At 36.4% G+C, this 14,768-nt stretch overlaps 1 protein-coding gene across 1 annotated transcript; it reads right to left on the bottom strand.

The window, feature by feature from the left end:
* On the bottom strand, window positions 1–7,558 carry LOC6035691 (cationic amino acid transporter 2). Its single transcript, XM_001845773.2, has 4 exons — window positions 7,406–7,558; window positions 1,705–2,065; window positions 613–1,638; window positions 1–560 (listed from the first exon to the last, which is right to left on the bottom strand). The coding sequence occupies exons 2-4, from the start codon at window positions 2,057–2,059 to the stop codon at window positions 166–168; spliced, it is 1,776 nt and encodes a 591-aa protein (XP_001845825.1). The 5' UTR covers window positions 2,060–2,065; window positions 7,406–7,558; the 3' UTR covers window positions 1–165.
* Window positions 7,559–14,768: the final 7,210 nt, after the last annotated feature.

Below are 14,768 nucleotides of genomic sequence, written 5' to 3'. Positions count from 1 at the left end.
TAAAATGTTATCTTTATTTTATCACTTTTGTATCAACTTCGCTCTGCTCAACAATTTCAGTAACGAAAATAAATAAACCTTAGTCATTTTGATCACAATTTTAATAATTCCCTACCCACTAACCTAAACCCGGAATGAATATCAACTAAAGTCACATAAATTCAATCACACCTTCTCCACCCCGATCATGGCGAACGGGTTCTCCAGCTGACTCTCGGATAGCGTCTGGCTGCCGGAGCCGAGCGTCGAATGTCGGATCCCGTACGTGAAGTAGATCAGAAAACCAATCAGCAGCCAGATCGAGAAGCCGATCCAGGTGGCCGCCCCCAGCTGGAACATGAGGTACACGTTGACGAACATGCTCAGCATCGGGATGAAGGGCACCAGAGGGACTCGGAACGTTATTTTGGAGTTTTCCGTGGGCTGGCAGGCGATCACGAGCACGAGGATCAGGATGGACATCGCAAGGATCGATAGGATGGTCAGTACTAGGGGGTAGTCCGCCGACAGGTAGTCCTGGGCGTGCATTAGGATGGCGCTGATGGCGACGATTACGAGGGCTGAAAATAGTTGCTTAAGGATATGATCTTGAGGAGATTTGGAAATTCTTACCGTACACGAGCAGGCTAATCTTAACGATCCTGGCTGATATGGTATTTGGAGTTTTCGCAATGTTCAAGTTAAACAACTGCTTAACGATCACGGTTTTGTCCTGGATCGGAGTCTCCGTACGGAAGTTAGTGTTATCGGAATACCTCAGGACGAGGACACTCACCGCCACGATCGTGTACGCCAGAAGTGTTCCGATTGACATCATGTCAATCAGTTGAGGAAGATCGAACAGAAGGGCCATCGTACCTGATATGGCTCCAGAAATGATCGTTGCCAAAATGGGAGTTTTTGTCTTGGAGTTTACGGCGCGTAGCTTCTTGAACATAATTCCGTCGGAGGACATTGCGTACAAGACACGTGGCAATGGGAACATCGCTCCCAGAGAGTTTGTGCACAGCGAAAAGATGGCTCCAATCGAGACGATCCACTTGATCTCATGCCAGCCGAGCCAGTCGAAAAGATTCGGGAAGGGAGCCTTTGGATCCTGCAGGTAGTACGGGAGGGCCATGGTCAATACGGTCGCCACTCCAAAGTACGACAGGAAGATAATAATTAACGAAAATATGATGGCCAACGGGATATTTCTTGAAGGATTCCTTGCCTCCTCACCAGTCGAAGCGATGCAGTCGAATCCCACGTACCCATAGAAGCACTTGGCAGCTCCGGCCATCACACCAGCGATACCATAGGGCAAGAAACCACCTGCTCCTCCATCAATCTCCGACGGAATATCTTCCGGTTTGATATTCCAATTGGCGTAGTTCGCTTTAGTCCCCACCGAAATCAACACCACGGCGATCACCATCAAGTTAACCCCAGTGAAGATGTTATTCAGCATGGTAGACTCCTTAACCCCGTACGCCAACAGCGCAGCAATCGTCAACACCACCAGAAACGACAGAAAATCCGGATACTGGGACATGAAGCTCACCCTGATTTCCATCACACTGCGCAACGCGTTCGCCATTCGGTAGTCGATCAAGGCGTCAATGTAACCACTGAGTCCACGTGCTACGCTGGCGGTTCCTACAAAAAAGAAAGTAACGAGTTACAGGTCAAGTCACTCTGCTACACTCTCCAAGCTACACCCACCAATGATGTACTCCAGCATTAGGTTCCACCCGATCGTGAACGCGGCAAACTCCCCAATCGTAATATAAGTATAAATATAAGCCGACCCAGCCTTTGGAACCCTCGCCGCAAACTCCGCATAGCACAGCCCGGCGATGGCCGCTGCCAAAGCTGCAATCACGAAGGACACCACCACGGCCGGGCCAGCCTGTTCGTACGCCACCGATCCGGCCAGAACGTACGCGCCCAGTCCGAGCGTACTGCCGACGCCCAACCCCGTAAGGTCCAGTAGCGTCAGGACGCGGGCCAGCTTGGAGTGACTGCCGTCGTCATCGTTCGGTTTTTTGCGGCTTAGAGCTTTGAAGAATTTGTGCATGGTTATCTGGAAAAAAAAATCAATGATTTCAATTTGAATCGTGTATCAAATCAGCTGAAGAGACCACTGTGGCAGACCGACTGAATGCAGGTTGTTGATGTTACAGTTGAGACCAAATAGTAAACAATTGTTCCTCTGGCCCCATGACACAGTTTAATCACTCTGCCTCTTTTGGCTTCTGGCAAGTGAAAACGTTAATATTTAAATTCGAGATGAATCTAGGGACAAATTGTTTGAAATTATGCATTTGATTGATTTTTCACTGCTTTCAGAAATTTTATTTGTAAAAATCTATTATAAATTTAAACAATTCACTAGAACCGTCAGAAATGATTCAAAACAAAACCTTTGAACTGATATTATACGTAAAAAAATGAAATGAATTTTGGAAGTTGAAAATTTTATTAGTTGAATATTACCTCTTTTTGTGTAATATTACAAAAAAATGTGTAAAAATGTAAACCTAATGTGATTCACCAAAAAAAGATGAAAATCCACCAGTTCCTGATGCAATATTACATTTTTATGACACAAGATGTCATCATTTCCTGATGAATATTATCATCTTTTTTCTGTGTAGTTTGTTTACACATATTTACTATTTCCTTTAAGGTATTTTTTTCTAAATTTCTGAACAAAAACAAAGGATTTTTCTAATCTGGGCTTAATTCATTTATAAACACTTATTTCAATCAAATTTCAATACCAAGGCTTGTCATTTCAATTCATACAATTTTTTAACTGTTGCTGCAAACCCCTTCCCTTATCCGAGCCACGTAGCCTAAGTGGATAACGCTTGCGCCTAGTAAGCGGTAGATTGGGGTTCAAATCCCGGCTCGGACCAACACACAATGGCTTAGTAAAGGGAAGGTAGTGTATCGTCACAAGCTGGAAGGCGACCTATGGAATGTTAACATTTAACCTTAACATGTTAACATTTGTTGAGTAAGAAACTGCCACTGAATCCACTTTTTAAATGCCGGCCCCGATACTCTTCAAGGGTGTTACCCTCAGTAAATGGGAAAGATTTACTTATTAAACCCCTTCCCTTCCCCCTAATATTTTTTTTATTTCAGTATCGGAAGCCTGTCATGAATATTCTCCTATTTTGGATATGTAAAGTGAAAAACATCCTAAAAAATAATAACATATTTTTAGCTGTAGAGTATGGGTATTAGGACGGATCGAGATGGTCGATTTTTCAGAACATGTTTTTTTCGGTTGCTTTGGGAGCGATTGGTTGCGTCCATACTTAGTATGAAAAGACCTGCTTTTTACATTTCGATTTTTATCATTTTTATTTTCGAACGCAACAGCGTTTTAAATTAAGAAAATTCTCTAACATTTTTCCGTTATCTTGCTCCTGTCAAAAGATACAGCGTGCTCAAAACTTGTCTGAAACGTGATTTCCGAGCAAAAATCACGTTTTAGCAAAGTTTTGAGGAAGCTGTATCTTTTGACAGAAGAGCAATTCTCTGAGATTTCGGTTATTCGATTTTTTTTTGTATTTTTTTATCCGGCTGAAACTTTTTTGGGCGTCCATACAAAAATGACCGAGCCACGTAGCCCAGTTGTAACGCTTCCGCCTCGTAAGCGGTAGATCGGGGTTCAAATCCCGGCTCGGACCAACACAACTGGTGATCTTTTCCCTTCTGGAATCGATTGCTTAGTAAAGGGAAGGTAGTGTATCGTCACAAACTGGACCTTATCACGACACCTTAGGGAGGCGACCTATGGAATGTTATCATTAACCCTAACATGTTAACATTAAGTTGAGAATGAAACTGCCACTGAATCCGCTTTGTAAATGCCGGCCCCAATACTCTTCAAGGGTGTTCCCCTCAGGAACTAGGAAAGAAAAAAAAATACAAAAATGATATATGAAAATTCAAAAATCTTTATCTTTTGAAGGAATTTTTTGATCGATTTGGTGTCTTGCGGAAAGTTGTAGGATAAGGACTACACAGAATAAAAATGATACACGGTAAAAAAATTTTTTTGATTTTCATTTCATTTTTTGTCACAAAAATTTGATTTGCAAAAAAACCCTATTTTTATTTTTATTTATTTTTTGTTTTTTTTTATGTTTTAGGGGCATAAAATGCCAACTTTTCAAAATTTCCAACTTTGAATTTTTCACCTTCATTTTTCAATATAAAATAAAATTCAAAAAAATATGAAACATTCGTGAAATTTTCTGATCTTTCCGCAAAAAATATTTTCATTTTTTGTAAATCAAGACTTACATTTCAAAAAGGCGTAATATTGAATGTTTGGCCCTTTTGAAATGTTGGTCTTGATTTGAAAATTTTAAAAGTTTTGTTTTCGGAAAGATCGGAAAATTTCACGAATGTTTCATATTTTAACATTGAAAATCGGACCATTAGTTGCTGAGATATCGACGTTAGAAAATGGTGGGTTGTGTGAGTGGGACTTAGAAAACATAAATTTTCCTGCTTTTTAAACCTTTGCATGGCAAATACTTAGCAACTAAAGGTCGTATCAACAATGTTCAAAAAAGCAAAATATAGAGAATTTTCTCAGCTTTTCAAAAATATAATTTTCAAAAGTGGGTAAACATGTGCACTAATTAAAAAAAATGGAAAACTGCGACTATTTAAAAAAAATCCTAAATATGGCTACATCTTGAAAACGGTGCACTTTATGAAAATTACACTAGAGTACTTTTTGATTGAAAATTTGATTTTACATCGAAAAATGAAGTTAAAAAATTTTTGTGACCAATATTTCGATTTTTTGAAAAATTAGTGTTGATTCAAAAATTCATAACTCAGTCAAAGATTTTTTGCACAACCTGGAAATTTCTGAAAAAATGGCATTTTATGTCCCCTAAAACATATCAAAAACTAAAAAAAAATTAAAATAGTGTTTTTTTGCAAATTAAGTTTTTGTGACAAAAAATGAAATAAAAAATCACCATTTTTTTACCGTGTATTCCTTATCCATACCTACAACTTTCCCCAAGACACCAAATCGATCAAGAAATTCCTTCAAAAGATACAGATTTTTGAATTTTCATATATCATTTTTGTATGGACAGCTGCCAAATTTGTATGGAAAATTATATGGACAAACTAATGATGCAAAATGACTTCTTTGGGCATACCGAAGGCACCAAAAAAGTTGCTGCCGGATTAAAAAATACAAAAATTAAAATTCAAAAAAAAAGATCGATTTCGTAGAGAACTGCTCAATTTTAACGCTACTGTGTTGGTATGAAAAATCTAGTGGAAAATAAAAATGATAACATCAAAATTTAAAAAAGAAGGTTTTTCCAAGATAATTCCCATAAAAAATTGAAATGGAATGCACAAAGTGTCGACGCAACCAATCGCTCACAAATTTTAGGGGGTTGTTTTGAGGTTTTGGGCAGAAACAAACTTTGTTCTAGTTTGATTTGATTTAAAGTACCATTCTTCTCCATATGAATAAGTTCTCAGTATTTTTTTTTCTGGAAACGCGTGGTGCTTTAAGTTCTACTAAAGTACCGAAATCCGATAAATTATTTTCAAAAAATAATATTTTTGGATATGTTACGTAAAATATATAAAAATAGGCTCGTTGGTCTCGAGACCATCAGTTCAGGAAATAAAGTTGTATTGTTCATTGAAAGCTCAACTAATGCCATTTCTTTTGCCTCACAGCGAGCTAAAATTGGTTTAGCCATTTCAGAGACACGTTTTTATACTGTTGTTTTTTAACTGTTGTTTTATACTGTTGTTTTTTTTTTAACTTTACATTAACTGCTCGCTCGAACAACCCCCAGGTCATGAGCTGTCTCGTTACCATCTAACTCGGCTCAGAGCTGCTTCGCTTCAATTCCACCACTGGCGAAAAACTGAGTGACAATTTTGAACTCACAGAAATTTGTTTCGTTTTCGATATTGAGTCGATAGGTCGAAAATTAAATTTCATAGCAAGCCTTTTCTGAGTGAGGAAAGTAAATCGTTGTTATAAATACAACTTGCACTTACCAACTTTAAAATTGAACTAACGGGAAGCTAACTCATCGAACTGGCCATGTCTTGATAAAACGTGAGAATGACCACTGACCAGACATAAAATAAACGTTTGTTGATAGTAGGAAAAATAGATATAAATGCAAACCAAATATTTTAAAGCGCGTACTATTTTATTGACGAACCTTTTATCAGTAAAACTATTCAAGCTTAGCTATTGTTTAGATTTCGTTCTGTTACAAATCGGAATGGCAGACAATTCTAACTATGAAAATGCATGACAGAAAAAAAAATCGAAGCAAAGTTTTGTTGTGATAGGAAGACACGCAATAACAATATATTTTTACTGAAAAAAACATGCTGGTTGGATCAATTTAAAATTTTCCAGAATAATTCGTCCATGCATCCTCTCGGTTTCCAATTTGATGCTTTTAATGCACCAATTCCACATTACTGAATTCAGTTAAATTTACTGAAATCTGCACTACTGAAATTTTCAGTAAATGAAAACTTGCTGAAATTTCAGCAAACTTTTACAGCTCCATACAAATTTTAACTGAAGTTCAGCGAAAAACTAACTTAAAATGTCAGTAGTGCAGTTTTCATTAAATATTAACTGAAAACGAACATCAGAATTTACTGTGATACACTTTTCCAGTGCATCACATGTTGCTTACTCAACAAGGACACAATCGAGAGCAAACGAAATTGTGATTTTAAAATTACTGATCAAGAATAATCTTCGACTAGAAATGTCAGCACATTCTTTGTGCTATTCAGCACATTTCGATTAAAAGTGGCACAAGTAATTAATCTTGTCATGATCAATGAAAACAGTCAGCCGTAAAGGTGCATTAACCTCCAACTACTAGCGCATTTGGTTTATAAACCGTTTGTGATTAATATGAACTTCGGTCAGCCAGCCGGGTGCGCCGGGAAGCACGTGCTAAATAGTCTCTATTTTTAAGTCCCAAACTGTCTGCCAAAACATCATGTTTCCCTAAACCATCTGCTCTCTTTTTCTCTCTGTCGGTCACCAAAATTCGATGGCGTAATGATGATGAAATTGACGTGCCGAAAATCGTCACCAATTTTTTTTCGCTCTGTGCAAAATTTTCCCTCTCTCACGGTTGCACTTTTGGGTGCAGAATGTTCGCTCTCTGACCCAAAATATCTTTTCCTCGATCGCATGGGACGCTGCACATGCGTGTCCTTGGTCGAATATTGACCAGGAAAGAAAAATCCGCAATCAGCTGAGCCAGTTTTCCACCGCAAGAGTACTCATTTGAGCCAAAATTTATGTAATCACTTTTCGATTAGCTCGCTTGAAACCATTCTTCTAACCCAGCTAGGCGCTGTAACGCACCTTTTCGCGTGTTGCGTAGCGTTGCGCTGCGTGTTGCGTTGATAACGCGTCTGTTTCGTCGCGTAGGAAGAAATGTTGCACTTTTCGATCGTTTTTTTTTTCGCTCGCGCACCGTAAACCGTGGGATTGGAACCGAACCGTGCTCGACGATGTGCCAAATTGGACTGGGATTATTTTTAAAATTCGTGTCTTGTTAAATAGTAGGTAGTGTGAGAAGCAGCCGGAACCAGATCGATGACATGCGGCTAACGTTTGAATGTAAAGTTGTTTTATCCTATCTCGCTTCTGCAAACGTAGGAAGGGGTAGTTTTGTCGGATTTTGAATGGATGCCGCTGATGTGATTGAGGTGAAATTGTGAACTCGGTGAATCGAATGCATGGGAGTTGCTCACATTTGGGCGTTTTTGTTTTACCTGGTGGTGAAAATTATTGTGAAGCAGTTTGATTGCTGTTAATTATTTTCTGAAATTTGAATAAAAAAATAATTGCTCTACATTTCAAAATAAAATAATTAAAAAAAAACATCCAAACACAGTAATTCAAATCTTTTAAATAAATAAGTTGATAAATCCTTGCCATTACACAATAACCATAAAGCACCTTGCGTCTCCATGAATCCAATTTCTTAAGCATTTTTAAACTTGTTTTGTTGTTACGAATTGAAATCACTAAATCATAGTCGTGAAAAATCCTCAGAAAATTGAACCATAGCAGGAGCAGAAGTTATATGGAGAGAAAGAAAAAGAAGAAAGATCTTCTTTGAGCCTTTTTGAATTTTTATAGAAGTGCAGAATGATGATGTCGATGTCGATAACGACACTTACAATTTTACATGAGTAATTTAATGTATACTTTTCGAATCTGCAACAATCCAGAAGGGTATTTTTTTTTCTTTTTTTAGATTTCGTGGTTTTTATCTAACTTTGCAGAATTATTTTCTAGAGTAAAACAGTTGTATTTCTCCTGATTTGCCTGAAGAAAAAATATAAAATAGTGAAATGAGTTCGTAATAAAAAGCATTAACTTTATTAAATATTTCACCCAATCATTTAAAAACATATTAAACAACACAGATAATATTTAAAGAGCTAGGCATTTTGCAGATCTAAATACTATTTTTTTAAAATTTGCTTTCAAATCCCATGGATTGCGATGTATTGAACTATTCAACTGTATTCACAACCATATCAGCATTTCCAGATCAAAATATGTATTAGTAGGTAACAAAAATGACTTTTTGGCAGGCATTCAGGTGCTGGTTCCGGTGGCCGTACTGACCACTTATCTCAAATATGAGCTTGATTGGACGTAACAGGTGTTGGCGCTCCGCCCTACAATTTTAAATGGGATTCAACCCGTAAAAAAAGATTTTTTCAAAAATGACAATTTTTGAGGCACTTTGGCCACCAATGCGTTTACCAAAAACATCACTGGCGTGTAGGCCAGATCCTTGTGCATCTTTTGGTATATGTAACATTAAAGCTTTCTAGAGCTCGGTACAAACCTTCAAAGTTTGGCACTTTTTCGAAAAGCCGGCCCCAGCAAAATCAAATGGCGTCTCGGGCGTCGCGAGGTGCATATTTTTTTGCTGGGGACGATTTTTCGAAAAAAAATGCCCAACTTTGAAGGCCTGTACCGAGCTCTAAGACGCTCAAAACTTCAATGTTATATATACCAAAAGATGCGCAAGGATCTGGCTTACACGCCAATGATGTTGAAAATAAACGCTTTAGTGACCAAAATGCCTCAAAAATAGACATTTTTGGAAAAAATCTTTTTTACGGGTTAGATCCCATTTAAAATTGTAGGGTGGAGCGCCAGCTCCTGTTACGTCCAATCAAGCTCATATTTTAGATTTCGGCTCGGTACGGCCACCGGAACCAGCCCCTGAATGCTCGCCAAAAAGTCGTTTTTGTTACATCCAAATATGTCTGGTTATTTTCAATTCCGGGAAAACTGGGACAAAATAGGAAAAATTACGGTATTCGTCAAATCCTGTTCTGGAAAAATCCCAGGAAATTTGGCATTGAAATCTAGCATTTTTCCAAAAAAAATATTCAACCGTTGAGACTCGTCACAAGATTTATATTTTTAAACATTTACTGGGGCTAAGACCGTGGTGTAGGGGTAAGCGTGGTTGCCTCTTACCCAGTCGGTTTGGGTTCGCTCCCAGACGGTCCCGGTGGCATTTTTCGAGACGAGATTTGTCTGACCACGCCTTCCGTCAGATGGGGAAGTGAATGTTGGCCCCGGTCTAACCTAGAGGGTTAGGTCGATAGCTCAGTCCAGGTGTAGGAGTCGTCTCCCTGGGTCCTGCCTCGGTGGAGTCGCTGGTAGGCAGTTGGACTCACAATCCAAAAGGTTGCCAGTTCGAATCCCGGGGTGGATGGAAGCTAAGGTGTAAAAAGAGGTTTGCAATTGCCTCAACAATCGTCAAGCCTTCGGACACATAGTTTCGAGTAGGAATCTCGCAATCGAGAACGCCAAGGCAATGCTGTAGAGCGAATAATTTGATTTTTTTGGGTAAGCCGCAGATCGTCGATGCATATTTTTTTTTCATAAATGTTTTGTTTTCACTACTGATTTAAATAATATTTTATTCACATTTTTAAAATCTATTTAAATTTGAAGTTAACCCTCTACAACCCAACCCCGCCTTTAGACGGGCTGCGATTAAAAAAAAATCACCAAAAATAAATTATTCAACCAATTTTTGATCATTAAAAAGCATTGGAAAGAAGAACTCTTAAAAGTCTCGTCAGTAGTGTAGTGTAGTGTTTTTACAATTTTAATGAAAATGGTGCCATTCTATAGCAGAAAATATGAAAAACAGGCAAAAAACTAAAAATTGGCTGTCAAAACAAACAAAAAATTGGATAGGCGAAATGTAATGATAAGAGATGAAATTGAAACAAGAGAAGTAAAAAAAATGACCTCCTGAACACGGGAAAAAATAACAATGAGGGCAGTAGAGAGTTGAATAAAAGAGAAAAAAAATAAAAATATCATTAGAAACAATTTTTTTGATTATAATTTTTGGTTTCCGTAAAACTAAATTTTGAAGCATGAATCAAACATTTGCCACATTGACTATGAACTTGTTTTACTAAAAAATTCTATAAACTTGAAATTATTTTGCAATTCTTTTTTTATTGTAGCTTAGTAATGAGTGTAAATGATCTTAGTGTAAAATTGTCCATAGAATCCGACAGAGTTCCCGGGATTTTTTCAAAACCGGAAATTCACGAAATCCCTTTTTTGTTATATTTTGTCTTAGTTTTCCCGAAATTGAAAAAATATTCATTGGTCTGGAAATTCTGATTTAGATGTGACACCAATATTCTACTGTAAAATCTATGATCCCTATTTAAACTGTAGTCCAAATTTGTACCAGTTGTCGGTTGTGGCTTGAATGGAGATAAAAGATAATTTGAAAATTATGGAAATATTATTACGAAATGGAACCCAAAATCGGAGTTAATTGAACGCGGATGGTACCCTGGTATGAAAAATAGTGTTTCTTATGTAAAAAAAAGTCCGGGGAATGTGTCAAACTATCAAGTGCAAATCGTCATTCTTATGTAAAATTGTCTGATCTTTAAGATAAAGATATTTGCACATTTCCAAAATCTGACCTAACATTTGAAAACTGCCAAAAATGCTTTTATAGCTGAATTGGGGTTTAAATGGACACTAGATGATTTTTGCGGTAAAAGTGGTTATTATTACTGGATTCCTGGGAAATTTTCACATAAGTTAAATGCATTTTGGATGGCCGCATAAAGCCTCCGGTCTAAATACAGACCGATTTTCAAGGAAAAAATGTAAACAAATGGGAATTGGGACAAAATGGACCCTTTGCCGTTTCGTGCGGTGGATGAAACCATCACCAATCGATTCCTCAGACTTTTTTACATAAGAAACACTATTTTTCATACCAGGGAACCAGCCGCGTTCAATTAAGTCCGATTTTGGGTTCCATTTCGCCCACTGTGCATTGGATAAAGTATTGTTAAATCCAAAGCACAACAAAATACACAAAAAAATCCAATTTAAAATAATTTTATCCAATTTAAAAATTGCTGTACCTGGTCAGATTGTAGTCAAGGAAAACCAGTTAATTTTATGATTTGAATCTTGATTTTTTATGTTTATCGTTTACCAGGAAATTTAAATCCGGGAAAATTCGACGCCCTAGCGCTAGGCTTTTGCTAGGCTAAATTCAAGATCTAAATTAGGATGATAACATTGTTTATCATTTTTTTTTTCAACCTTATTGGATTGGACCAGTTAGACCTTCACAAAATGTAATGTTTTATGCGAATTATAAATAGTTTTAAAAAAATAATATATGTTGTTAAAAGGTTTTAAAAAGATATCCAATCAGAGTTTTGTTTCCTGTGAACAATCCACATTATGTTCCTCTAAGTGAGATTTTCTTTCAAATGGTAAAATTTAAAGTATAGATCAGACAGTGCAAAAAATGTCTGCAAATTTTTCCAGAACATTTCAAATTTTAAATCAGCAAAGAAAAACAATTATCACAAAGGTCGAATTCCAGCCATTCATATCAATCCAAGCATTGCACAGTGGTCGGAAATGCAAATTTAGCAGGAATAATTTATTTCCGCTTCAGGGATGCATTTTCGAGCTTCGGTGTCTAAGAAGCGTTTGTTAAAAATGAAATTCTACATCATTTGGTCAAAACGATATTAGGGTGGTCCAACAATTTCTAATATTTTCAAAAACTATCTTCGCTTCTAGATGAGATAGAGGTATACTTTCTTCGACAGTATTGTATTACTAGCCATTTCAAACAACTTTGTCGAAGACACCAAATCTCTATCTCTTAATCTGATCATTTTACAGCATTTTATATAAAAAGCAGTAGGGTGGCCCATCAAAAAAGTGTTTTTATTGCGTATCTTTTTTGTATTATTTTTGGCAATTTTGGTGTCTTCGGGACATATTTAGAGCATAAAAATACGCGTCTTTTGAAATGTCAACGAAGTCGCTAGGTCATTTTGGTAAAAACTTATAGCGTTTTTAAAGTTTTTAATAGGCCTTTTTCAAATGTTTGTATCTTTTCGAGGGGGACACAAAAAAATACGCTCCGTGGTGCATCTGAAAGCTCAAAACTTCTTCTTTAATATGAATATAACATCTCAAAAGGGTTTCTCTTAAACCCAAGTTACAGCGATTTAAAAATGGTCATTTTATGAGATTTTGTACCATGCTCTATGAGAAAATTTACATGAATATCGCATTAATCAGTATCAAAACTACTCTTAGTGAGCTCAAATGCAGGTAAAATTGGTTTGTAGACAAACGTGGTCGAACCTGGTTTTTATGGTAACTAGGGTGGTCTTAGCTGACCTAGGGTGGTTCATATTCATTAATTCTTATAAGATATGACTTTTTTTAAATTCGCATGGAAAGAAAAATAAAAAAAAACATTTTAACAAAATTCAAATACATAACCTGTTTTAAATAGTAAAGCAGCTGAGGATATGATATCTGATTAGGGTGGATCAAATTAATTAGAAAATAAAAAGATTAAAGATTAATGATTTTATTCGTTAGAAAATGTATTTTAACATAATATTATTCCTCTACGTTTTGGTAAATCGTCTTTATTTGTATTTTTTAATAGGATAAAACTTTACATGCATTTACTGTGTTAAAGGGTTCCATTTTGCATCATTAGTTGTTCCATAAAAAATGGGAATGTGAATATTCGTAGTTATCATGTTTTTTTCTTATCGATTTAGCGTCTTGAAAAATTTGTCGGTTATGATTTGAACCCTTAAAATAGTTTCAGGGAAAAATGTTCACTTTAGAAATTGATATAGAAATTGATTTCCCAAAACTATTATTTTATTTCTGAAAATTTGTTATATTTGTAAGGAAAAATCTTTTAGGCTAGTGTTCAGGTTTTGTTGTAAAACCTGGTACTAAATTTTTAGGTAAAAAGATATAAATTGGAAAAGGATTCTCGTATTGGCATACCAATTATACAAAATGACTCCTTTTGTCAAAGAAAATGCATGTAAAGTTTTATCCTATTAAAAAATACAAATTAAGACGATTTACCAAAACGTAGAGGAATAATAATATGTTAAAATATTACTGCTGCTTTACTATTTAAAACAGGTTATGTATTTGAATTTTGTTAAAATGTTTTTTTTTTATTTTTCTTTCCATGCGAATTTAAAAAAAGTCATATCTTATAAGAATTAATGAATATGAACCACCCTAGGTTAGCTAAGACCACCCTAGTTGCCATAAAAGCCAGGTTCGACCACGTTTGTCTACAAACCAATTTTACCTGCATTTGAGCTCACTAAGAGTAGTTTTGATACTGATTAATGCGATATTCATGTAAATTTTCTCATAGAGCATGGTACAAAATCTCATAAAATGACCATTTTTAAATCGCTGTAACTTGGGTTTAAGAGAAACCCTTTTGAGATGTTATATTCATATTAAAGAAGAAGTTTTGAGCTTTCAGATGCACCACGGAGCGTATTTTTTTGTGTCCCCCTCGAAAAGATACAAACATTTGAAAAAGGCCCATTAAAAACTTTAAAAACGCTGTAAGTTTTTACCAAAATGACCTAGCGACTTCGTTGACATTTCAAAAGACGCGTATTTTTATGCTCTAAATATGTCCCGAAGACACCAAAATTGCCAAAAATAATACAAAAAAGATACGCAATAAAAACACTTTTTTGATGGGCCACCCTACTGCTTTTCATATAAAATGCTGTAAAATGATCAAATTAAGAGATAGAGATTTGGTGTCTTCGACAAAGTTGTTTGAAATGGCTAGTACTACAATACTGTCGAAGAAAGTATACCTCTATCTCATCTAGAAGCGAAGATAGTTTTTGAAAATATTAGAAATTGTTGGACCACCCTAATATCGTTTTGACCAAAAGATGTAGAATTTCATTTTTAACAAACGCTTCTTGGACACCGAAGCTCGAAAATGCATCCCTGAAGCGGAAATAAATTATTCCTGCTAAATTTGCGTTTCCGACCACTGTGCATTGACCAAAAAATCCCACCAATCACACTGACCACCTTGAGTGAACAATCGATTGTGTGCGGTAATGCGGACATTTTCCCGGCCGACTTTATCTAAACCCCCCACTAATACTTTACGAGCCCAATCGAAAACAATTTCATTCAAACGGGCTGATAACAGCGGAATAATAGCAGCAGTACTGAGCTGTCGCGACTTTATCGTTTCGGAATTACTAGTCTCGAATCCTTATCACAAGTGTTACACATTCGACGACTTGTGTCTCGTATTAAGCCCCAAAACAAAACACCTACGTCAATGGCCGATTTACTCAAG

The sequence above is a fragment of the Culex quinquefasciatus genome, chromosome 2 (assembly GCF_015732765.1).
Source record: "Culex quinquefasciatus strain JHB chromosome 2, VPISU_Cqui_1.0_pri_paternal, whole genome shotgun sequence".
Lineage (NCBI taxonomy): Eukaryota > Metazoa > Arthropoda > Insecta > Diptera > Culicidae > Culex > Culex quinquefasciatus.
This window is presented reverse-complemented; position numbering and strand designations above follow the sequence as displayed.